At 46.6% G+C, this 24,487-nt stretch overlaps 1 protein-coding gene across 4 annotated transcripts in view; it reads right to left on the reverse strand.

Annotated features, from left to right (window-relative positions):
- Positions 1-5,178: 5,178 nt before the first annotated feature.
- LOC114794092 (alpha-1,6-mannosylglycoprotein 6-beta-N-acetylglucosaminyltransferase B-like) overlaps positions 5,179-24,487 on the reverse strand; it is a 38,909-nt gene continuing 19,600 nt past the window's right edge. Inside the window, exons 9-18 of one of the 4 annotated variants that reach the window (XM_028986412.1) lie at positions 22,217-22,348; positions 19,447-19,580; positions 17,925-18,055; positions 17,438-17,443; positions 15,314-15,469; positions 15,085-15,231; positions 13,946-14,062; positions 9,876-9,950; positions 5,917-6,188; positions 5,179-5,806 (exon numbers count right to left, since the gene is read on the reverse strand). In XM_028986412.1, the coding sequence (XP_028842245.1) occupies positions 5,608-5,806; positions 5,917-6,188; positions 9,876-9,950; positions 13,946-14,062; positions 15,085-15,231; positions 15,314-15,469; positions 17,438-17,443; positions 17,925-18,055; positions 19,447-19,580; positions 22,217-22,348 (1,369 nt within the window). In that variant the 3' untranslated portion in view covers positions 5,179-5,607. The remainder of the gene's footprint in view (positions 5,807-5,916; positions 6,189-9,875; positions 9,951-13,945; positions 14,063-15,084; positions 15,232-15,313; positions 15,470-17,437; positions 17,444-17,924; positions 18,056-19,446; positions 19,581-22,216; positions 22,349-24,487) is intronic. The other 3 variants (XM_028986413.1, XM_028986414.1, XM_028986415.1) reach the window with 3 other exon arrangements.

The raw sequence follows: 24,487 nt of genomic DNA on the forward strand, positions 1-24,487 counted from the left end.
ATGTGGTTCGAGGATCAGAACATGATCTTCTAAAAGCTTAAAAGAGGTGATGCATTATGACCGAGCGCCTAAAGGCCCTTATTAATTCATGCAACAACTGCTGGAATGCATTATGCATCAATTTTTGGATTAAAATAATTAAAGTACTGGTAGAGTTTCACTGCTTGGATCACATTAATAACCCTGTCAAAGATGAAAGTGAGGGTGACATCCGCCAGAATAAACCCAAACAGACGCAGAACAAGACAACAGCTAATCAAAATCCATGCGTTGCGACATTTAATGAGAAAAGGGTTAATGCGCTTTTTCCCAGACTAGCCTGTCACCTTCAAAGCCATTTCCTTTGGAGGGATCAGAGGGCTGCACAGCTGTCTGAGAGTCAGGAGAGTCATTCGCAGTGTAGACTGGACAACTGGGGACTGCTAATCACTGTACCCCACACACACACACACACACACACACACTCCTCGCCTTTAAAACACAACCAGAGATCACAAGAGGCGAGCATGTGTTGAATTGCTCTGATACAAACAGGCACAGCGAATTAAAGAGATGAGATGTCTGGGTAGGGATTCTTTCCGGATTCTCTGGATTCCAGGCTAGTACCTACTTCTGGTGGTGCTGGAATCCTGTTGCTAATTCATGATGCAGAAAAGAAAAACCTTTTTTTTTTTTTACTTACAGGGGTTTATACAGCAATGACAACACACTTCTGAATAAAACAGCTGTACAGCAGTGAAGACAGCTGGAACTCTGAAGGTCAGCACCCCAAACAATCTTCCCCTTGCCGTACTCATGCATAATCATGCAGCATTTAAACAACATTTAATCATGCAGCATGTAAACAACATTTAATTTGAATTCCATATTCTCTTCCCAGCTCAACCTCACACCATTAAACAAATGCTCAGTTGTCGGAGTTAATAACCCCATTTTAGTGAAGAAAGATCAACTTGGCTTTGGACTGAATATCATGTCATATCGGTGAGTTATGTTGGGATCGTTTTTTTGTTTGTATCAAAATGCAGTTATTCTGACCTGCAGAAATAAATCCACATTTACTACATGTAGCAGACGCTCTGGTCCAGAGTGATTTGTAGTCCATATCTGATCTCCATACCTTCAATCCACATCTTCAGTTTAACAGAGGCAATCAGCTAAATTACCTACCACCACAAGCCCTACATTTCCAGTTTCTCAGCAATATGGACATTTGGAATATGGGGATCATAACTGTGGACTTTGGTGGAGTATAACTCCATCCTCACCAAGACTTCCACATCGAGGCTTCTGTATGAGCGTCGCCCTCCTGGTGCCTTCAGCTGTTCCCCCTCTCCACTGCACTGGTGCTGGTACCATTCTGGCACGGCTCACCATGCTTTACCACAAAAAAAATCTGCTCCGAATGGGTCCCAAAACAGGAGGTGGCCGGAGCAAGTCTGAACATATGCAGAATTTCAGCAGAAATTGGAAAGCACACAAAGAAAGAAGGTGCATGGAGTAAGCGAAGATTCCTGCTGTCTCCGCTCTCCTGGACAACGGAACAAACGCAGACACCACAATCTGTGGCCCGGTTTCAAGTTCAGCACCAGCCCTCCATCAGCAGCCTCTTCAGGCCGAACTTTCATCACCAGGCAACCATGCTGTTTTACCAATAAGGCCGAAGGGTTTGATTGGAGTGTTGGAGTGTTCCGATTTCATGCGTTTTCTTGCTTGCCGTAATAGATTTCCGAGAAATGGAACAAACATAATGTGAATGTGTTTTTGTCATTGGGATACACAGCAAGCACAGTGACGTGGTGACAGACAATGAAATGTGTCCTGCAGTGGGCAGCCAGTGTGTGGGAACCGGGGACCTCAGTGTATATATATTAACAAACGATTAATGCATGCTAAAATTAAATGCAGGGAAAAAAAGACAAATAATTTTATCTGCAAATACAAAAGACAAAACATGCTCATTCCAACAGAGTTGGTGGCAACAATGCACCAACTCTTTTCGGCCCACGGTTCCTCCCGGTTTTAATTGAACGATGACCAGCTCGAGCGGCGTGGGTTTTAATGAAGCGCCAATTATTACCAGACCTTGGTCCACACAGCAGGACTCCTGTGGCCGTGAATTCAGCTTCCTCTGAGGAGTTAATTAGCTTTCTGAGAGCTGCAGTTTTATGTCGTATTTAAGCGCAGAAAATGAGGCCGTCGTATCGTTCATTTGGCCTGGAAATATCTGTGAATACGGTCCAAGGACAAATTCAGCGGCGGAGCAGTGAATTGATGAGCACCAGGAATATCAGATGCTTGGGAATGGGGGTTAGAGGTCAGAGAATCAATATTCCACCAAATGAGTAATGAAACCACAGGAAGGGAGGCTGAGACAACAAATAGGTCAATTACCTACCCGCTACGCACAATTTACCCTGTGGGGACCAAGCAGGACCCGTCGGAGACATCCCTGATGGAACCAGCGCCGCTTTAGATGCTGTTAATTAAGGCTGAAGAGCGAACTCTGGGGTGGGGAACGGCGTCACCAACACGCTACCAAGCAGACATTTATGATGTATCATTTGGAAATAAACTAGATGTCCATTTCTTTGGATAAAAGCATCTGGCAAGTAAAGTAAAGTAAAGGATGAGGAATGATGCTGGAAGTGCATATGAAAAATTAAGTAATGTCACGATGGCTGGACATGGCGAGGAAGGAGGACGCATATGCACAACGTCACGAGACAGGGCTTTAATACCTGGCAAACAAGACAAGGGAAACATCACCAAACAACGACCCGACACAAACAGGGCAGCTTTATACACTCATACACAGGTGATAACAATCAGGAAACATAACACAGGACCAACATGAAACTCCGGACCCGGAGTAACCCCTGCCGGACAGGATCATGACAAGTAATCATCTTCAGCTGAAATCATTTCAGGTTAACCGCGACTTGCTGTCAAGCTAATACGAATGCTAATATGATGTGGCTCTAAATGTACGTTCTCTCTGAGAACATTACAGGACACAAGGTGTTAGAGCGGGTTTCATAAATGTTCCTGAAAATCCATCGAATGATTTATGTAACGATTTTGTTATCCTAAGGTCTACGGCATTGTTTCCTGTTCTGGAAACTGATCATCGATTCCACCTTGGAACATGCAGCCTGCAAATCAGCCATGAAAACGCTGTAGAAGACTTCTTTTTCATTGAAGATCTGTTATTGTGCTTCTGTACGGACATTGAAGACATATTAATTGGGTTGGATATTCTATGCACATCTCTGCCGCTCGGGTCTTCTTATTCTTGTAGAAAGAAGTGAAGGGTTAGGTACCTGGAGGTATGCATGTTTATATTTCTATGTTGTGTGATATGAAACGCTGCATCTTGTGTCTAGAACATGTCCAGGTTTGACTGGAGGAGGAGACATGGTTCGGGGAGCCTGAGGGAAGCTGCCTTCATGGGTCAGATGGAGTGGAGGAGCAGGTGGTTTTCCTCGCCTCCTTGACTCCACAGTTGTGCTTGGGGGTGAGATGAAGGGAGAAAGGTCAGGTGTTCCGCTGTTTAAGGATACTTGTGGACCAATGTAGGAACAGATTCCTGGCAGTGTGTTTATAATAAAAAATGTCTTCAAAGTGTGTTTGGAAAAGTCAAAGATGGTTATAAAGACACGAGAAGAATAAATACTGTGTTTCATTTTGGCTCTGGATGGGCTGGACAAGAGGGTTCCATCCGCCGGAGATGAAAGTTTCATGTATCTGTCAGGGCTTTTGAAGGCCCTCGCCTCTGCTGCTTTGAAGCTGGAGCTCAGGGCCAGCGCCGCTTCGCCTCCGGACGTTCTCGCCAGCTTCAGACCCCCAGGTTCCGCTTCCTCATCTTCGCCAGGGCCGGCCGCGAATCCACCATCCAGCAGGGTTTTCAGCATTAAGCATGCAGCTCACACGGCCCACCCTCCGAAAGTGAGTGCGCACGCCATTAAAAATGTATAAGAGCAGATTGAGCATCAAACAAATATGTCACTTTCCCAACAGATGTCCTGGCGAGCGTTCAGATCCTTCATTAAATCCGCAGATTTTTATTCACGCGCGTCGCTCTTGTGCCTGGTTATGGGGGAAATGAATCATTTATTCACTGGCACAGAAATGACCGATAATCAACATGTGTGAAGGAGTACAGCTGCGGCCCGGCGAAACGACGGACACGTGGATCCCAGTCCCTCACTGGGCTGCAGCTGGTAAATAAGTGGCCGAGCGTCGTCATGGAAACACACGGGTCCTTCGGCATGGCTCTACAGCCGGATCATCGTGAGCCGCTGACAGCCGGCACCACTGGGATTTGATCATGTGACGTGCGGCACAGCGGCAGTGACCTTTTCAGCTAGACCGACTCATAAATATTGTGATTATATATACACATGATCATAATTGTTCCATAACAACAATTACCCACTATACAGTCTCCTCATAACAGCGAGATGCATAATCATAATCTCAGTAATCAGGTGCCGGTTTTCCAGAAGAATTGTGCAACAGAGCAGTTTAATATAAAACTTGTTTATGTTAAAAATGGAAAAATGCATATGCACGAGTCCTTAAAATTAATACAAAGAGGCTCACACGCAGTGCACATTCTCATTCAGACCGCCCATGATTAACGCTGATGGCCTTTCTGTCCAAGACTTTCATCACGACACAAATAGGGCACCACATACCTTCAATCAATAACCTCATCAATAATCACGAGTTAAAATGTCTTGTCTGCAAACAGGCCTTATTGCCGTGTTAATAAATAATAAACAGGAACAAAGTGACGGATGGTGACTTTATAAAAAAAATATAAATTTTTTTTAAATGAACGTTATTTAGGATTTAATTTATCACATCACCGGATCTATTGGTTTACTGTACTGTACCGTTAATGTAGCCACATGTAACAAGCTTCTTTCTTATTATTATGTAAAATTGGACTAAAACATCCACATTCAGGATGAAGAAATGACGTCACTGATCCGCTATATGTGGTGAGGAAATTCTGCAATGTCCAATCCATCCAACATGAATTATTCATACGGCGATCACAAAGCTTAATTAAAAAATAATGAATACAATGCGACTATTAATGTCAGATTAAATCTGCATCCATGAAATAAGACTTAAGAAGAGATAAGAAGAATCAGGGACAAAATGTCATGAGTTTGTGGCATTTTTTTTATGAATACCTTCATGCCTTTTCAGGTACAAAGCTAACATTTTCACAGTGTTTACATTCATTCCACAATCATTTCTCTTTCAAGCAGCAGTTTTGTGAAATAAGTAAATTAGAGCAAGCATTTCTTTTCCAGAACTTTTAAACTTAGTTCTCTTCTTCACCAGTAGGTGCTGCTGGAAAGCCGACACCTTTAATCTTCAGATGCAGCACCTCCATGCTGGATAATCGCAGGTGAACTCGCTCCCTGGGCTCTGATCCCAGCAAGGCCACAGATCCATTTAAACACAACCCTGCCGGTCTGCTGGAAGCAGACGCTCGCTGTCTCTGGCACCGACCCGCGCCGGGCACGGCGCCACTCTTGGCAGGAGACGGCGTCAGCGTGAGACCCATTCTAATGTTGCCCCCCGGCATTATACACAGTCCTTGCACATGGCGACCTGCCCCCGGAGGAAGTCCCTGCAGGGGCAGAGGCGCCGGTGTTTGGCCTGGACCCCGGCGCAGCTGTACAGCAGCGGCTCCTTCTGCAGGAAACACTCGCCGGGCTCCACCGACACGGCCGGGAAGATGTGGTTCACCTCGGCCTCCAGCGCCTCGCAATGTACCCGCAAGCTGCGGGTACGATCAGACGAGATAAAATTATTAAAACACATTTAATATATCCAAATTCTACCAATAATGAACCGCAGTTTGGGACCTTTATATGGTCTATGTTTCCTCACCCAGTGAAGGCCTCAGGGTTGTTGATGAAGGGGAAGAAGGCCGGCTCGCAGATCAGGCCCTCCACCTGGCACGAGCCGACGCACGACACGCCCTCCTGGGCCAGCAGCAGCTGCATGGCAGAGAGCGGCGGCCAGCAGGCCGGGGCTGTGATGTTGGGAGCCCAGACCAGCGCGCTGGAGTTGGGCGGCAGGATGAAGGGGCTGGGTGGGTTCCCTGGCCAGGACTTGGATGCATTCATGGATGGAAATGGAGCGTCGACCTGACAGAAGTCCTGCATTGAGAGAATAAGAACATGATTTCTCTCTCTACACATTCACTGCATTCTAAAGGGGGCAGTGGTGGCCTAGTGGTTAAGGAGAAGGTTGCCGGTTCGAATCCCAATCCGCCACTGAGCAAAGCACCGTCCCCACACACTGCTCCCCGGGCGCCTGTCATGGCTGCCCACTGGCGAGGAAGGGTAATGGGTTAAAAGCAGAGGACAAATTTCACAAGTGACAATCACTTTCACTTCACTAACAAGTGTGGTAGAATATTATAAACATCATTTTTATAGATTGCTTCATGTGCTGCAAGGGAAAACATTTAATAGCAACTCGATAGGGCTTAATAAAGTTAATTAGATTATTAGGGAGCTAGACAGGATGTTATCCCTGTTTGCTCCCACCAGGGGAGTGTTGGCCTGAGTCACTGAGGTCCCTGAGTCCGCCTCCAGGGGGAAAGCTGGGGAGCAACCAGAAGGTCCGGGGTCCTCTGGAGCCAGGGAGGACCACCAACGCCACCTATCCCCCCTTGGGTCTGGTCGTGTAGACGCTATCATAGATATTGCCTCTTTCATTGATCCCAGATCATCTTGTCCTGCACTTCCACTCTCTGGGGGAGTATTTGAGGGGTTACGCTGAGATAAGCTCCATTTGGCAGGCTGCTTATGAACTAATATTAATAACAGGATGCATTCAGAGCAGAATACAAAGAAAAGAACACATTTATCAGGGTTGACTTTAAATATCTCTATATATTTAATCAACGTATATTTGAAGCTTCTGTCATTTTTAATACTTTATCAATGTAATAGGAAATGATAAAAATAAAACCAGTCAGTGTCAATAAACCGTTGCAGCAGCGAGTTATGTTCTATGTGTTATACTGCTGATATTTATTTTGAAAGTTTTCTTATGATGGGGTGACGTCACTGAACTGTGGGTCCATTGCCTTACGTTGCTTGTGGCAGAAAATAAAAAACCTTTAAAATGATTGTAGATTAAGCTGCTATGTTGTCGTGAGCGAGAAGCAACGATTGGTTGCCGCTCATGTGCTCCCTGCATGGCAGACACGTTCAACCTCAAGCACTGCCATACAGATGCATCAAAATAAAACTCATCTGCGTTAACTGTGTTAATTTAAAACGTTATAAGTCAGTTAATCACCACGATTAATGCTTTCATTTTGACAGCCCTAATTCATACACAATAATACAATATAATATATAAAAGTTTTTGAAATGTGGGCCAAGCCTGTAGTGGGCAGTCTGAAAGATTTCTTTGTCTTATTAATATTGGATGCATGGAGATGGATGTGGATGTGAGCAGTATGCAGCTGGAATTTTGCTGACAGTGGCACATTTCCGCACCTCCTACCTCCTCGATATTCTCATCCATTCCTTTGATGTGGAACAAAATGGCAAGTCAGCGAAGAGCCAGCCGATAGCCGCAGTGGAGGGTCTATTTCAAATTTAGATGCATTACACAGCCATATAATACAAGCATTTGCTTGTTTGGAGTGTGAGTGTGTGTTTGCTGCGTTTGATGATCGTAAATGCTGATGCTGAAGCATAAAATCCCTGTTGAAGAGGGAAATACACCTGGCTGGAGATGGAATCGTGGAATGTGCAACACAGAACTGTCAGCTTATGTCTTTGTAGTGAAGCCAACGTTCCACGGGAGGGAGTAAATAAAGGAAAAGGCGTGTGGAGTGGAGGTGGAACGCCGCTGATGGCTCGCGTTCTTCTGACGTGTTGACGGCCTTCATTCAGAGATTAGCCGCTTTCGGTGCATTCGCGTCTCTTCATTTCCGTGTTTGGGCTGGAAAGCCGCGTATCGCTCGTAACCGTTTTGTGAAAAGGCTCCTCCAGCTTAACTGGTTTTGCAGATTTGAAAGCGCGATTCGCTGGCCTGTAATTTTTTTGCAATTTGCAGCACATTATGCAGCCTGAATGGAAGATGAGTGTTAAGCACTCGTGAGCAGGAGTGAAGTCTTGGTCAGAAGTTCTGTAGCGGAGTCCATTAAGCCAGAACCGGCGCAGGATCTAACAGGACCGGATTAAAGATCACTGTAGACTACCTCGGTCAGCCTAATGATCCCATTAAATGCAGGAACTGGCAGATCGTAACGAGGTGGATAATCAGACAGCTACTGCGGCGGCTTCCATCTGCGGCTGCTTCTCGAGTGGGAGGTGTTGATTTCACAGTTGGACCGTGTTTTGGTTAACCCTAGTAGCTGGAGAAATTCTCAGTTCACGCTGGGATCTCAGATCTCAGTACCATACACAGTTCCGTACACATGGGCATCAGACCTCATCAGTCATATTTTCCTAGCCGTATATATAAAACGCACTGCAGGTCACATTCACCGGTTCAGAACGCTGGAATTAAAGTGCCTGACGGGGCCGTAAAAAAAAACAGACTAGATTTACTACAGTAACTCAACTTCAACTTCTTTGAGGAGGCGTCGGCCAGGGATTCGGCTGAGCAATCGCATTTCTTGCACTGTTGAAACTCGGAGTCCCTCGCTGTGAGTAGCAACATCTTTCATTTGGATTCAACGCACTTTGACGCAAACAGTGACGTCAATGCACCATTCCAGCCCTAGTACAAACCTGACAAAACTCAGATCTCCGGAGCACCTCAACCACGTGCCACCTCACATCTCAGCCCACCTCGCACCTGATAACCTGCATGTTGCTGTTGGCAGTGGCCGTGGTGGCATTAGTGTACAAGAGGTATCAGGAGTGTATAAGGAGATGGACGCAGCGCTACACCTGTATTGACAGGAGGGGGTTACGATCGTCCAGAATAAGGAAGTAGGGTGCCCACTCCTCTCCCTGGACTCCATTTCCAGCTCTAGATGTCTCTCCAGAGCCAGGGCGATCATAAAAGACCACCTCCATCCTAACCACCACCTATTCAACGTACTGCCCTCTGGTAAAAAGTACAGATCCATCAGGTCCAAAACCAACAGACTAAAGAACAGCTTCTACCCATGGCCAGTCACAACTCTCAACGTGTGAGTGTGTGTGTGTGTGTGTGTGTGTGTGTGTGTGTGCAGATTTCATCTCACATTTCACTGCTGCTATTGACTATGGGCCTGTGCAATATCCTGGTAATGTGCAATTACAAATTTACACAATAGTTTCACTTATTTCTACTGACCAAAGCCCTTCACCTCTTATTTATCATATTTATGATGCCCTTGCATACACCCCCATGTCTCTTGTACCCATATACTGTGTATGTAGTGTTTTTTTTATTTATCTTGTTTTCTTGCATCTATGTGGTCTTGCCAGCTCATTTCAGAGGACAGCGCTGTTACTGTACAGAAAATTCACTTGCAATACGGCCCTCATGTTGGTAAAGAATATGCAGATTTTGATTCACAATTAACTCGCCCCAACCCCACTTGTTTCGTTCATTTTCACAGTTGTCACTGAGTACAGCTCCAACGAGCAGGTTCTTTTTCCCGCAGGTTTCTCTCCCCTTTCACTACATACGCCTGTTTTTAAAATGTATTTCTTTTTAATTAATTCTGGGTTAACCCTGAGTGTCTCCAGGGAGGGACTGTCCCTGTAACTACTGACTGTAATATTCTCCGGATTTATACAAAAAATCATGACAAAACTCAAAAATAGAACCATGAAGTGAATGAAAGTTGATGAAAAATCTGATGGTATTGAGAGATGATGTACCTGGTGCTCAATGTAAGCGTTCAGCCTCTCCAGCATCCCTTCACAGGTGTATTCATACGGGAGGAACGGGTCAACCTGTTGAGGCACCAAATTACTTCAAAATTTCAGCATGTTACAAAGGAATAAATTGTGTAAATTCCAGATTTTTTTATTTTTATTTTAAATGGAAGATTTTGTAAATACAGAAAGGCGCACAGTCGTATATTACGCCCCGGTTGTGACAGAAAGCAGCCGCCTGAACATCAGACTGAAAGTTGAGTGTCTGCTCTACCACGAGCCGCCTCCTTTATATTCAGAGCGATTTCACTCTGGCAGCCTGATTAAATCGCTGTAACAGGAAATGGATTTATCTGACAAAAAGGTGCTAATCATCTGTATCCTGAGCTGCGTGGCCCGCCAGTCGCAGAGCAAACGAGGAGAATTCTGATCAGCCCGCATCGCCGAACTGACCGCAGTTCGCATGTTGCACTGCAGTTTCATAGCATCACTGCACGCTGAGAATAAGATGGAGTTCACGCACTCCAGTGCATCTCACCAGTCACCTCTGCACGGAGTAGATTACCTCATTGTTCTCCAGCAGGGGCCTTCAGAAGTGTTCAGGCTTTTAAACTGATGAATGGTCCTGATAAAAGCGCAGCGTTAATAGTTTATTTCATCTGCGTTTGATGAAATGTATCAACCACCTCATCAATTACTGGAGGACGTCGGTCTCCACTGCATCAGTAGTGATGGAGATGTTAATGGAGTCGGAAAAAAAAAAAACTTCCGCTGAAACATTTTCCACCTACCCTTCACACGCCTACTCACATCTCCACCTTCATCACCAGCCACGTTTCCATACACCTACTCACATCTCCACCAAAATTACCAGCCATGATTCTACACGCCTACTCACATCTCCACCAAAATTACCAGCCATGATTCCACAAACCTGCTCACATCTCCACCTACATTACCAGCCACGTTTCCACACACCTACTCACATTTCCACCAAAATTACCTGCCATGATTCCACAAACTTGCTCACATCTCCACCTACATCACCAGCCACGTTTCCACACTCCTACTCACATCTCCACCTACATCACCAGCCATGATTCCACAAACCTGCTCACATCTCCACCTACATTACCAGCCACGTTTCCACACTCCTACTCACATCTCCACGTACATCACCAGCCACGTTTCCATACACCTACTCACATCTCCACCAAAATTACCAGCCATGATTCTACACGCCTACTCACATCTCCACCAAAATTACCAGCCATGATTCCACAAACCTGCTCACATCTCCACCTACATCACCAGCCACGTTTCCACACACCTACTCACATTTCCACCAAAATTACCAGCCATGATTCTACACGCCTACTCACATCTCCACCAAAATTACCAGCCATGATTCCACAAACCTACTCACATCTCTACCTACATCACCAGCCACGTTTCCACACACCTACTCACATTTCCACCAAAATTACCTGCCATGATTCCACAAACTTGCTCACATCTCCACCTACATCACCAGCCACGTTTCCACACTCCTACTCACATCTCCACCTACATCACCAGCCATGATTCCACAAACCTGCTCACATCTCCACCTACATCACCAGCCACGTTTCCACACGCCTACTCACATCTCCACCTACATCACCAGCCACGTTTCTACACGCCTACTCACATCTCCACCTACATCACCAGCCACGTTTCCATACACCTACTCACATCTCCACCAAAATTACCAGCCATGATTCTACACGCCTACTCACATCTCCACCTACATCACCAGCCACGTTTCCACACACCTACTCACATCTCCACCAAAATTATCAGCCATGATTCCACAAACCTACTCACATCTCCACCTACATCACCAGCCACGTTTCTACACGCCTACTCACATCTCCACCTACATCACCAGCCACGTTTCTACAAGCCTACTCACATCTCCACCTACATCACCAGCCACGTTTCTACACGCTTACTCACATCTCCACCTACATCACCAGCCACGTTTCTTCACGTCTGTTCACATCTCCACCTACATCACCAGCCACGTTTCTTCACGTCTGTTCACATCTCCACCTATATCACCAGCCACGTTTCTACAGGTCTATTCACATCTCCACCTACATCACCAGCCACCTTTCCACAAGCCTACTCACATCTCCACCTACATCACCAGCCACGTTTCTACACGCCTACTGACATCTCCACCTACATCACCAGCCACGTTTCTTCACGCCTACTCACATCTCCACCTACATCACCAGCCACGTTTCTACATGCCTATTCACATCTCCACCTACATCACCAGCCACTTTCTACACGCTTACTCACATCTCCACCTACATCACCAGCCACGTTTCTACAGGTCTATTCACATCTCCACCTACATCACCAGCCACGTTTCCATACACCTACTCACATCTCCACCAAAATTACCAGCCATGATTCTACACGCCTACTCACATCTCCACCTACATCACCAGCCACGTTTCCACACACCTACTCACATCTCCACCAAAATTATCAGCCATGATTCCACAAACCTACTCACATCTCCACCTACATCACCAGCCACGTTTCTACACGCCTACTCACATCTCCACCTACATCACCAGCCACGTTTCTACAAGCCTACTCACATCTCCACCTACATCACCAGCCACGTTTCTACACGCTTACTCACATCTCCACCTACATCACCAGCCACGTTTCTTCACGTCTGTTCACATCTCCACCTACATCACCAGCCACGTTTCTTCACGTCTGTTCACATCTCCACCTATATCACCAGCCACGTTTCTACAGGTCTATTCACATCTCCACCTACATCACCAGCCACCTTTCCACAAGCCTACTCACATCTCCACCTACATCACCAGCCACGTTTCTACACGCCTACTGACATCTCCACCTACATCACCAGCCACGTTTCTTCACGCCTACTCACATCTCCACCTACATCACCAGCCACGTTTCTACATGCCTATTCACATCTCCACCTACATCACCAGCCACTTTCTACACGCTTACTCACATCTCCACCTACATCACCAGCCACGTTTCTACAGGTCTATTCACATCTCCACCTACATCACCAGCCACCTTTCCACAAGCCTACTCATATCTCCACCTACATCACCAGCCACGTTTCTACACGCTTACTCACATCTCCACCTACATCACCAGCCACGTTTCCATACACCTACTCACATCTCCACCAAAATTACCAGCCATGATTCTACACGCCTACTCACATCTCCACCTACATCACCAGCCACGTTTCCACACACCTACTCACATCTCCACCAAAATTATCAGCCATGATTCCACAAACCTACTCACATCTCCACCTACATCACCAGCCACTTTCTACACGCTTACTCACATCTCCACCTACATCACCAGCCACGTTTCTACAGGTCTATTCACATCTCCACCTACATCACCAGCCACCTTTCCACAAGCCTACTCATATCTCCACCTACATCACCAGCCACGTTTCTACACGCTTACTCACATCTCCACCTACATCACCAGCCACGTTTCCACACGCCTACTCACATCTCCACCTACATCAGCAGCCACGTTTCTACAGGTCCATTCACATCTCCACCTACATCACCAGCCACGTTTCTTCACGTCTGTTCACATCTCCACCTACATCACCAGCCACGTTTCTTCACGTCTGTTCACATCTCCACCTAAATGACATACAACGTATGCCGTATGTTCTAGGTTCAGCTTGTATCGCACTACATTGCGTGCGGGGAGGATTTTGCAGGAAGTGAATGACAACAAACCGAGTGTCAGCAATGTCACCAGTGCCATCAGGATCTATTTAACTCTTGTGGCAGGTGCCGCGGTGCCAGCAGCTCTAACAGCAGTTGATGGATCTTGCTGGGGAGTTGCGCTAGTGACAGACCGCGCTCGTGGCGGGTGATTAGCCCCGCCTCCGTCCCTCATGCGCACCCCACGCCAGCCTGAACTGATAGATTCTTCTGGCAGGTGGCCACGGCAGCTCAGGGGTGCTCACAGTTTACCAAACCAAAGGATACCTGGGTCCTCATGACCTCATGGACGGCGTCCTCAAACTGGCGGGAGTCGTTGAAGTCCACCGTGAGCACGTGCGGCCGGCCGATGTACTGCTGGGCGTACGGGTGCTGCGAGGACACCTGCGACACGGGAATTCAGACACACACGATCGATTCATTCACGTAGTCCGACAACAGCGGCGGGGATGAAGCAGAATGCGTACGGAACTTCTCAAATAAGCGAGTCCCTACAACATAAATACTTTACTTTACTTTACTTTACTTTACTTTACTTTACTTTACTTTACTTTACTTTACTTTACTTTACTAAGCAGACGCTTTTATCCAAAGTGACTTACAGGACGACACCAGCAATTCTCATTCGGTTTCTATAGATTTTGAGTTAAAAACTAAGAGCCCTGATAAGGCCCAACTTGTCAGGAATAGAACATGCCGGGGATTGTTAAGTGCTAGACGTGTGTGTGTGTGTGTGTGTGTGTGTGTGTGTTAGTGTTGGACTCGTCTGAAATACTTTTTGAACAAGTGTGTTTTCAGCTGCTTCTTAAAGGTGGTGGTGGTCTCGGCTAGTCGAATGGAGCAGGACAAGTTGTCCCACCAGCCAGGGACAACGAAGGAGAACAGAGTGGATTGGGACCGGAGACCCCGTGAATAGGGAATTTTTAGTCTCGTTTCGTGTGCAGATCTGAGAGGGCGTGCAGGAGTGTATCTGGCTAGTAGTGTGTTGGTGTAAGAATACATGAAATGAATACAATTGAAAGAACGCACAGAGGGGACTATTTTACAGCACCGTGTTGGCTGTATGTTGAAGAGGAGAAACTAACTACCGTTTTTCTTGTTCTGTGATTACGTCTGTCGCCCAGAACAGAATATAGTTCCTGCAAACTCACTGTTTTATGAGCTCACGTCTTATTATTTTAGACAATTTGTCAGCTGTCAGCTGCATCCTGTCCTCACGTCATCCCCATCACATTTTATTTTACAGGATTTGTGACAAAAAAATAACAAATTTTGGGGAATTTTTTTTTTTTTTGCAAATAGGCAAAAAGATTAATAATATTTTAATGGTGAAACTTCATTTTCAGATTCCATAACTTCTTTTTAACATTTTATTTCACCCCTGCTAGGCAGTACCGGACTCTCACCTGTCTGGACGTTGGCTTTCCTCTGAAAAACTCATGATTTAGGGAGCTGTGTGACGGCTGGAACTTTGGCTGCAGAAAGATGCAGCCATTGGCTATGGCCTCCAGGGGGGCGGGTCCTTCGTATGGGAAACCAAACCCAATGAAGAGCTGGAATCCAACAAACAGGAGAACAGCAAGGACCTTTTACTGGCCTCTTCTTCAGCAGGACAGGAGAAGATCTCAACTGTACCTTGGCCTTTCGGAGAAGCTGCTGGAGTTCTTGCTGGGGCAACAGGCCGTGGTTCTTCACGAAGGCAGGCACCTCTGGGGGGCGCTGTGCCTCATAGTAGACTGTACCATGGATCTCCATGTAGCGGTGGAGGATGGCCAGGAACTTCTCTTTGCCCTGCAGGCAGTTTGAGGGAGGAGAAGTGATGGAGTGGACAAATCCAAGAATTTGGAGACATTCATGAAGATCAGTTGAATTTGAGACTAAAAGTATTAGGTCTCATGGTACCCAACACCATAGACCACTCTTCTTCATTATTCAGTAACCACATAGAATACAGACATGAAATGAGTACCCAGATGGGTTCTACAGATTTGGACCCCACTGGCTTCCTGTAGAAAAGATGATGAGCTACAAATCCTTCTGATTACTTTTACAGTTCAAGATAACCTTTCTTCATCCTCATCTCTCATCTTCAGTGCTCAGATCAACACCATGTTCTCATCTCTGGATCCCTCATCAGCTGACTTGCTCAATTTACTAAGGAAACCAATCCCAGTATGGTTGGTGATAGAACATTCAGTGCAGCATGTTAGGTCTGGAACATTCTACTCCCCACATCTCTAACCTGGACTAACAAAGGAAAGAACATCTGGCTGCACAACTTCAGAATTCAATTTTACTACAATTCCTAATCCAACAAAAGGATGATTTTTTAGTGCAATTAAGAGCAATTTCCATGAAAACTGGTGGACATATTTATATCATAGAGGAGAGTTGGTGGAAGAGGTCTGACCTTCTAGCAAAACCATGTATATTGTTTTTATCATGCTGACTGTTTTTTGTAAAGTGAAGTGATTGTCACATGTGATACACAGCAGCACAGCACACGGTTCACACAGTGAAATTTGTCCTCTGCATTTATCCCATCACCCTGAGTGAGCAGTGGGCAGCCATGACAGGCATGTGTGGGGACGGTGCTTTGCTCAGTGGCACCTCAGTGGTACCTTGGCGGATCGGGATTCGAACCGGCAACCTTCTGATTACGGGGCCGCTTCCTTAATCACAAGGCCACCACTGCCCCCAGTGTCTGTCTGTGTAACAAGCCCCCAGAAAGATCACTTTCAGACCTCAACAGCACAGATCTGCTGACAGTGACAAGGTTAGAAAACATGTGAAGTGACAGGAACAGGAATAAACAAGCAGACCTTGAGTGTGATGGAAGATTACAGCGTGATTAAAGGGTAACGCACAAGTCGATGAGGTGACCTTCTGTACAATACACATCACTGATCTGCTTCTTAAGAAGCGTCTGAGGAAGAACGTGCTGGTAGAAATGTTCCCTTAAAAACGTCCTCTTCTGGCACTCTGTTCTGGTTCTGCTCTTCATTAGCTGAGATGTTTCAATTCACCTGGTCTTTCCCCAGCTACAACTGTCCTGGATGACGGCCACTCACCCCTCCTGCCTCCGTTCACAGAAGATCTCAGAAGACGTACAGACGGAACCAGCTGATTTAAAACCATTTTCTGCTATCTGGAACCCTGTGGGATGGCGAGTTACTCCTCCAGCGAATCTCCTGGCCCTCAGGACCTTATGCATTCTATCCGATCACCCTTGTGCAGTTCCGTCTATATCATTTGTTTTTTTTGTAGATGTCTTTGCTGTTCCACCTGAGGTTCTTCGTGGACAGAAAGATTCAGTACGTTTCTTTCTCCAGCTGAAATATATGTGAACGTATCTGCCAACGGTTGAACCTGCATGAGAGAAACGACGTGCTGAATAATTCATGTTTCTTATTGTTCTTCACTCTCGCCACGATCCAGCAGAAACAGTGGAGCTGGGTGAAATGTGTGGAAACGTTTCTCAGAGACTGAGTCCCTCCTGCGGTTCTGGACTCTTCCCCTCTGTTAGGGACATGAAGGGACATGAATGCCCGTTTTCGTTCAGGAAGGGGTCTGGAACGTGTCACGGTGAATTAAGTTAATCTGGCACTGTGGAAGCGCCGGTCTGCTGGGTATCTGGAGGCCTTTGCTGGAGTATTAAAAGGCCAAGGACGTCCTTTCTGCGGCTCAGTGGCAGACGAGCGCTGAATTATCTGGTGGCTTAGGCAGCTTTAGGATGAAAGGACGAGTAAATATACACACCTGGAGCTGAGGTTGATCCGGAGGGGCCAGGACAGCGAGAGGGAAGAAAGAGAGAGAGGAGATCATTAGCCTGCTGCCTGTAGCCTTTCTTCACGATGAGAGGTGCTCTGGACGCTCTACGTGGGCAACAGTGGGCCACGGGGCCGTTCTGGGACCTGCTGGCGCAGATGGGATTTGCCCTGCAGTTTATCGAGCCTACAGGATGTTATACGGCTCGGCGGGCCGCTGAGGCAGGGAGGGAATTCCACTCATCAAAGCCTTGTTGCCTTCCTAGTCACTCTGAGGGTAAATTGCCAGCGTGTCCGACATCCCGGCCCAACACACCACGCTGTCTTGTACTGTCCTACATTACATGTAATCTCCTCACGGCACCACTCCCAATATTGAAAAGTATTTTAATATTGCATTTTAAAACATCAGCATATAAGTATTAGAGCCACCAGCCATGCCAGAACATGGCTGTGAGTACCAATTAGGTCTAAATCACCTTCCACATGCTGGGCTCTTTGCCGTAAACCACGGCCATGCTGTCCACTTTGTTGAGCCTGGTGATCCTCTTATCCGTCTCGTTCATCACCTCGGCCACGAACCCCATGAAGGAGTTATCGGGTGTATGAGCTGCGGGAAGAAAAGAAAAAACATTTTCCATTGTATGAATATACGATGACCCCGACCCCGATCTTATCTTAATAGAGATCATTTCATAATTTAAATGAAATCATTACATCCTTTACATCCTTCAAACCCCACTTACTACCATCGTGTCCCTGAGCAAGACACTTAACCCTGAGTGTCTCCAGGGGGGGACTGTCCCTGTAACTACTGACTGTAGGTCCCTCTGGATAAGGGCGTCTGATAAATGCTGTAAATGTATGTGTATCTGTGCTGTCATCATTCACAGAATTTTTGCTTCTGTAAGTAAATTATGATATTTTGGGGGACATCAAAAAGGGAGCGAGAAAAAGAAAAGTTGGGGAGAAAGTCAACATATAGAGGAGGGAAAGAGGAAAGAAAAAAAAGGGGGGGCCTGGGAGTGAGTCAGTCTTAGGGGCAGCGGTGGCCTAGCAGTTAAGGAATTGACCCCGTAATCAGAAGGTTGCCGGTTTGGTTCTCCCGTCCCCACACACTGCTCCCCGGGCGCCTGTCATGGCTGCCCACTGCTCACTCAGGGTTCCAATGCACCGGCGATCAGGGGCATCATCCACCGGCAGGGGGATTGGCTCCCACCCCTGGGGAAGCTCCCACCCTCATACACACGTATGCAAATATTTACACACTCACCCAACATGGAGACACACAAAACTAAACGCTTTTAAACTTTCACACTCCCCATTCATACTCTAATTTATGTTGTGAAGAGACTGATCAATTTTTGAGATGGGTTTATCTGCGGAAAATAGAAATAATTATCTGATGGACCCCACTGTGAACAACCCGAACCAGAACCCATCATCACAAGCGGCCCCAGGACATATCTCTCCAAGCAAGCCCGCTCGGTCAGCACCAGTCCTCTCGCGTCCCCAACGCACCCACGGTGTCCTCACGTGAGCCATACACACAAACACCATTACTGGGGTGCCTTCAAATCCTAAGGCACCCCAGCGTACCTACAGTTCAGATGAATTAGTGACATCAGACAGACCCTGAAAACAGTGAGTGGACCAATGGCGGCACAGCGCATCACTTTATTCAGATTTATTCGTTTCTGAGCGGCCGGAGACACGCCGCTTTAGAGAAGCAGAGGGGTGCCAGGCAGAGATACTGCCATCAAACACAACCCTAGTGCAGATACACACACAGCACAACTTGCTACAATTGGGAGTGTGACAAACAGGGTGTGTGTGAAGATGGCTGCCATGCTGCTCTGCTGTGTGTGTGTGTGCAAAAACCCTGAAGCTGTGTGTGCTGTGTGTGTTATACTGTCAAACCTCACACTACGATGACACACATGCAGCAGTGCTCACTATGAAACTGCACACACACACACACACACACTGAGCTCCACTTACGGAACATGGTCATGAACTGCCTGCAGTTGAGGTTCCAGTAGCCCCAGTTGGTTCTGTAGTTGTGTTGTGTGGCGTACTCCTCGTGGTTGTAGGCGGGTTCTGTGCCGAACGAGTCAATCACCCGAATGTGACACCTACAGGTCCGAGTCAGAAATGTCAGGGTGAGGTCAATAGGGTCAGCAGATACCTACCATCAAAGCAGGAACCATCAGCAGATCGGTGAGGACAAACAATTCTCCTTCACACACACACGCACACACACAAATTTGAGATGTGGTTTCCTAAAACCATGCTTCTTCCTGGAATGCCAAACGTTTCTGCAGCCTTCAAAATGTCAGGTATAAAAGTTACAGCAGCTCAGCTAATTAACCCCACAATGTTTTATGCATGATTTTATTACTGATACTATTAATATTATTGTGGACATGGATGTCTGGATTCATATATACATTCCATAACCACAGAAGTTCACATCTCAATCATCTTCAGCGTAGCTACAGAGAACTATTTCTCTGGGCAGCGTCCGTATAGATTTTTTGATTGATTGTTGCGTATTAAACCTGCGATAAGGGACACATCTGAAGTCCCCGATGTCCCTGATGATGATGGACCACCAAAGAATTTGTTACAACGACCCACAGAGCTATCTACACTCCTCAGCGTCTATTCTCACAAACCACCGTAATCCAGCCGAGTGTGTAAAATGTGAGTGTGTAAGACAGAGATTTGTGCATCGTTCTGTTGGGCAGTTTTACTAAATAAGAGCCCAGCGGGAGGTCACCTGCCCTGTCATTCCTCATAATGCGACAGGAAATGGAAAAATGCTGCGCTGAACAAAAACACGGGTGGGTTCTGTATCTCGAGCCAAAGGAATTTCTCACCCTGCGCTTTACTTACGAAACAGGGATGGCAGCCCATTCATAACCATTTTCAGCAAATCCCATTACCACAACAAATGGCCTTTAATTGCTCTACAGATAATTAGATCACATTATGCATTTTATGCTCATCTCTTCACTGGAGATGCTAAATATTTTGCATAACGGAGGATAAATCCAGCACCTCTGCTGTGTGTGTTTCTACCAAAAACAAGCCTGACCTCACAGATCCTCACACCAAACCGATTCCAGACATTCTGCTGGTCAACAGTTCAGCTGTGCATCACTGGTGTTCCAGTCTGGGGTTATATATGTCTAGGTGGTCAGACTATAAGAAAGTTAAAAGTTAGTCTAAATATTCTCTAAAGAGGAAGGTCTTGAGCTGCCGTGTGAAGGTGCTCAGTGACTGAGCTGTTCTGACCTCGAGGGTGAAGTTCATTCCACCACCGAGGGGCCAAGACGGAGAAGAGTCTAGATGAGCGTCTTCCTTTTACCTTCAGAGATGGAGGGACCAGGCGAGAAGTACTGGAGGCTCAGTCAGTGTGAGGTGCAGTGCGAGATGTAATAAGGACTGTGAGGTAGGATGATGAAACCCCTACTTTGTAGGTCAGTGGAGGGAGCATTGCAGTGTGGTGGTGTGGGAGAATTTGGGAAGGTGATGCTGTATTAGTTGTAGAGGCAGGATGGCATTCAGAGGTAGACTAGAGAGTTAGAAGGGAGTTACAGTAATCCAGTCGTGAGGTGTGATATTGTAGAAAAGGAATCTACATGAGCGGGAAAGATCAATAGTTACTCCAAGGTTGTGTGCAGTTGCAGAAGGAAAGAGAGTTGTTCAGGTAAAACAGCAAGATCCTGATGAGGTGAAGAATCTGCTGGTATGAATATAAGTTCGATTTTGGTGGGATTGAGTTTTAGATGATGGGCTGCCATCCAAGAGAAAATGTCAGTTAGACATGCTGAGAGTGGCATGTAGCTCTGAGGGAGGAAAAGAGAAGATGATTTGTGTTCGTCGGCATAGCAGTGGTAGGATAATCCATTTCCGTAAAGGACCTCACAAAGTGATCTTGTGTAGAAAAGGAGAGGACCGAGTACTGAGCCATGAGTGACTCCAGTGGAGATTTTGTATGAAGCAGATGTGGATGCAGGCCCATTCAAAAGTTCCGGGGGGGTGGTGGTCTAGCGGTTAATCGTAAGGTTGTGGGTTCGAGTCCCGATCCGCCAAGGTGCCACTGAGCCGTCCCCACACTCTGCTCCCCGGGCGCCTGTCATGGCTGCTCACTGCTCACTCATGGTGATGGTTAAATACAGAGGACATATTTCGTTGTGTCACCATGTGTTGTGTATCACAATAAAAATCACTTCACTTTCTTCTTTCTGGATCCTTTCCAAGTCAGATGGTACAACCGCTCATCAAGGTAGGAAACAAAGCCATGCTGAACCCCAAATTCCAAGTGTCTTCAGGATGGACAGGAGAGCCTTGTGGTTAACTTTATCAAATGCTGCTTAGAGGTCAAGAAGAATAAAAACAGACGCAAGATTTGTTAAAGAACCAGAAGGGCAGTCAAAGCCATCAAAACACCATCCCTTAAACACTTTTCCCCCCCACACACTGTCCCCATAAACACCTTCCCCTCACACACTTTTACCCACACATAATTTCCCCATAGACACCACCCCCTTACACATTTCCCCCCCCCACACACTGTCCCCATAAATACCATCCCCTCACACACTTTACCCACCTTCCTCACATACACTATTCTCACAAACACTGTCCCTCTCATACACTCTCAATATACTGTGAACTGTAGGGGTGGAGGTCGTCCATCATTCATAAACCTGGACTGACACATATACACACACACACACACACACACACACAGTATACTGACTTGTGCTTCTTCAGGGAGATGCCCATCTGCTGCTTCATCTGCTGTAGGCCATGGTAGTCTGTATAAATGAGGTCAAAGGGCAAACGTCCTGTCAGTGGGCAGTTGCCTCGCCCTGGAGGAACTCCGAGGAACCTGCAACGCACATTTCAGCACCTTCAGCTGTTCAGTCTCTTTCCACATGAACCTGACAGATGACCAATCGGCAGTCAGCGAGTCTTTGATCTCGTCATGCCGCACCGAGAGACGTATCGCAGGGAGAGAGAATAGAAGTTACTGTCATCTTATCAGCCCCTACACCACTGCCACCATCGCGGGTGAAATGAGACGGATTACCGGGCGGGGCAGGAATGAGTCCCGTTTATGCGCTGCTTCTATTAAAAGTCACATGATGCTTTTACCGCGTCATACAGAAAGCGACTATCTTGTCGCTTATCAACTGAAAAATGCAGCACTGACAATCATCTTTGTTCTATTCTATTTGCCCAGCTCGTCACATGGCAGCAAACAGAAGTGCATCCTGGGAAACATCCCACACTGAGACTGACTGGGAAACAAGGATCATACAGATGGGTCTTGATTTAATTTGCATGGCCTGGAGCTCAGAAAGTTGAGTGAAGTCTCTGTCTATGAAGTTTAAAGCTGCACATTCCATATTCTCAGAAACACACACACACACACACACACACACACACACACACACACACAGAGAGACATCAGGAAGAGAGAAATGGTGTTTGCGTGTGATGTGATGTGTGTGATGTGTCCTCATCGTTCCTGCAGTCCCGCTTTTACACAAATTTACTCCCAGGGGAACCTGATGTACAAAACTGCCAACAAAAAAAACGAGTCTAAGCTTCATTAGTATTTAACAGGAGCACGTTTACATAAAGAACATTAAATAATAAGTCATCTTTTAATAGACCCTGCAGTCAAATTAATAAGCAAAACTCGTGTATAAATATAAACAACAATGGAAATAGAAGACAAATCTAAAAATTCCACCTAAACCCACACACACACTTTCATACACACCGATCCAGCCATAAACTCAATATACAGTCACTTGAATGTTCTGTGTGTGTTTGTGCTGAACTGTGAGCCAGTGTGTGTGTGTGTGTGTGTGTGTGTGTGTGTGTTTGTGTATGTGTGAGCGTGTGTGTGAGTGTGTGTGTGCGTGTGTTTTGTGTGCGTGCGTGTGTGTGTGAGTGAGTGTGTATGTGTGAGCGTGTGTGTGTGCGTGTGTGTGAGTGTGTATGTGTGAGCGTGTGTGTGCGCGTACGTGCGTGTGTGTGTGAGTGTGTATGTGTGAGCGTGTGTGTGTGTATGTGTGAGCGTGTGTGTGAGTGTGTGTGTGCGTGTGTTTTGTGTGCGTGCGTGTGTGTGTGAGTGAGTGTGTATGTGTGAGCGTGTGTGTGTGCGTGTGAGTGTGTATGTGTGAGCGTGTGTGTGTGCGTGAGTGTGTGTGTGTGAGTGTGTGCGTGCGTGTGTGTGAGTGTGTGTGTGCGTGTGTGAGAGTGTGTGTGAATGTGTGCGTGTGTGTGAGTGTGTGTGTGTGTGCGTGTGTGAGAGTGTGTGAGAGTGTGTGTGAGTGTGTGTGTGTGTGTGTGAGCGTGTGTGTGTGTGTGAGTGTGTGAGTGTGTGCGTGAGTGTGTGTGTGCGTGTGTGTGCGTGAGTGTGTGCGTGTGTGTGCGTGAGTGTGTGTGTGCGTGTGTGTGCGTGAGTGTGTGTGTGCGTGTGTGTGCGTGAGTGTGTGTGTGTGAGTGTGTGTGTGCGTGTGTGTGAGTGTGTGTGTGTGTGCGTGTGTGAGAGTGTGTGTGAATGTGTGCGTGTGTGTGAGTGTGTGTGTGTGAGTGTGTGTGTGCGTGAGTGTGTGTGTGCGTGTGTGTGCGTGAGTGTGTGTGTGAGAGTGTGTGTGAGTGTGTGTGTGTGTGTGTGTGTGTCTGCCCCCTGGTGATCTGTCAGATACACACAGCAGCTGCTGCAGGACCTCATCACTCATTCAGATTTAAAAAGTCTGGCCTGCAGGCCATGCACACTCAGAGGAACCTGCAGAACGTGGCCTGGGGAACCCCGCGCACCCCGACCGGGCCGAGTTCGCTACAAAAACCGCACACATTAAATTATTCAAGCTTAACAAGAAGCACAGCAGATCCAAAACTTTAGTCTTGAACTAAACTTTTCTAACTCCATTTCCATGACAACAAGATTCTGATGCTGAATTATTTTGCCACATTAGTCAAATCTGGAACATTTTTATTATGCCGCAGTGTA

Source organism: Denticeps clupeoides, chromosome 7, assembly GCF_900700375.1.
Source record: "Denticeps clupeoides chromosome 7, fDenClu1.1, whole genome shotgun sequence".
Taxonomy (NCBI): domain Eukaryota; kingdom Metazoa; phylum Chordata; class Actinopteri; order Clupeiformes; family Denticipitidae; genus Denticeps; species Denticeps clupeoides.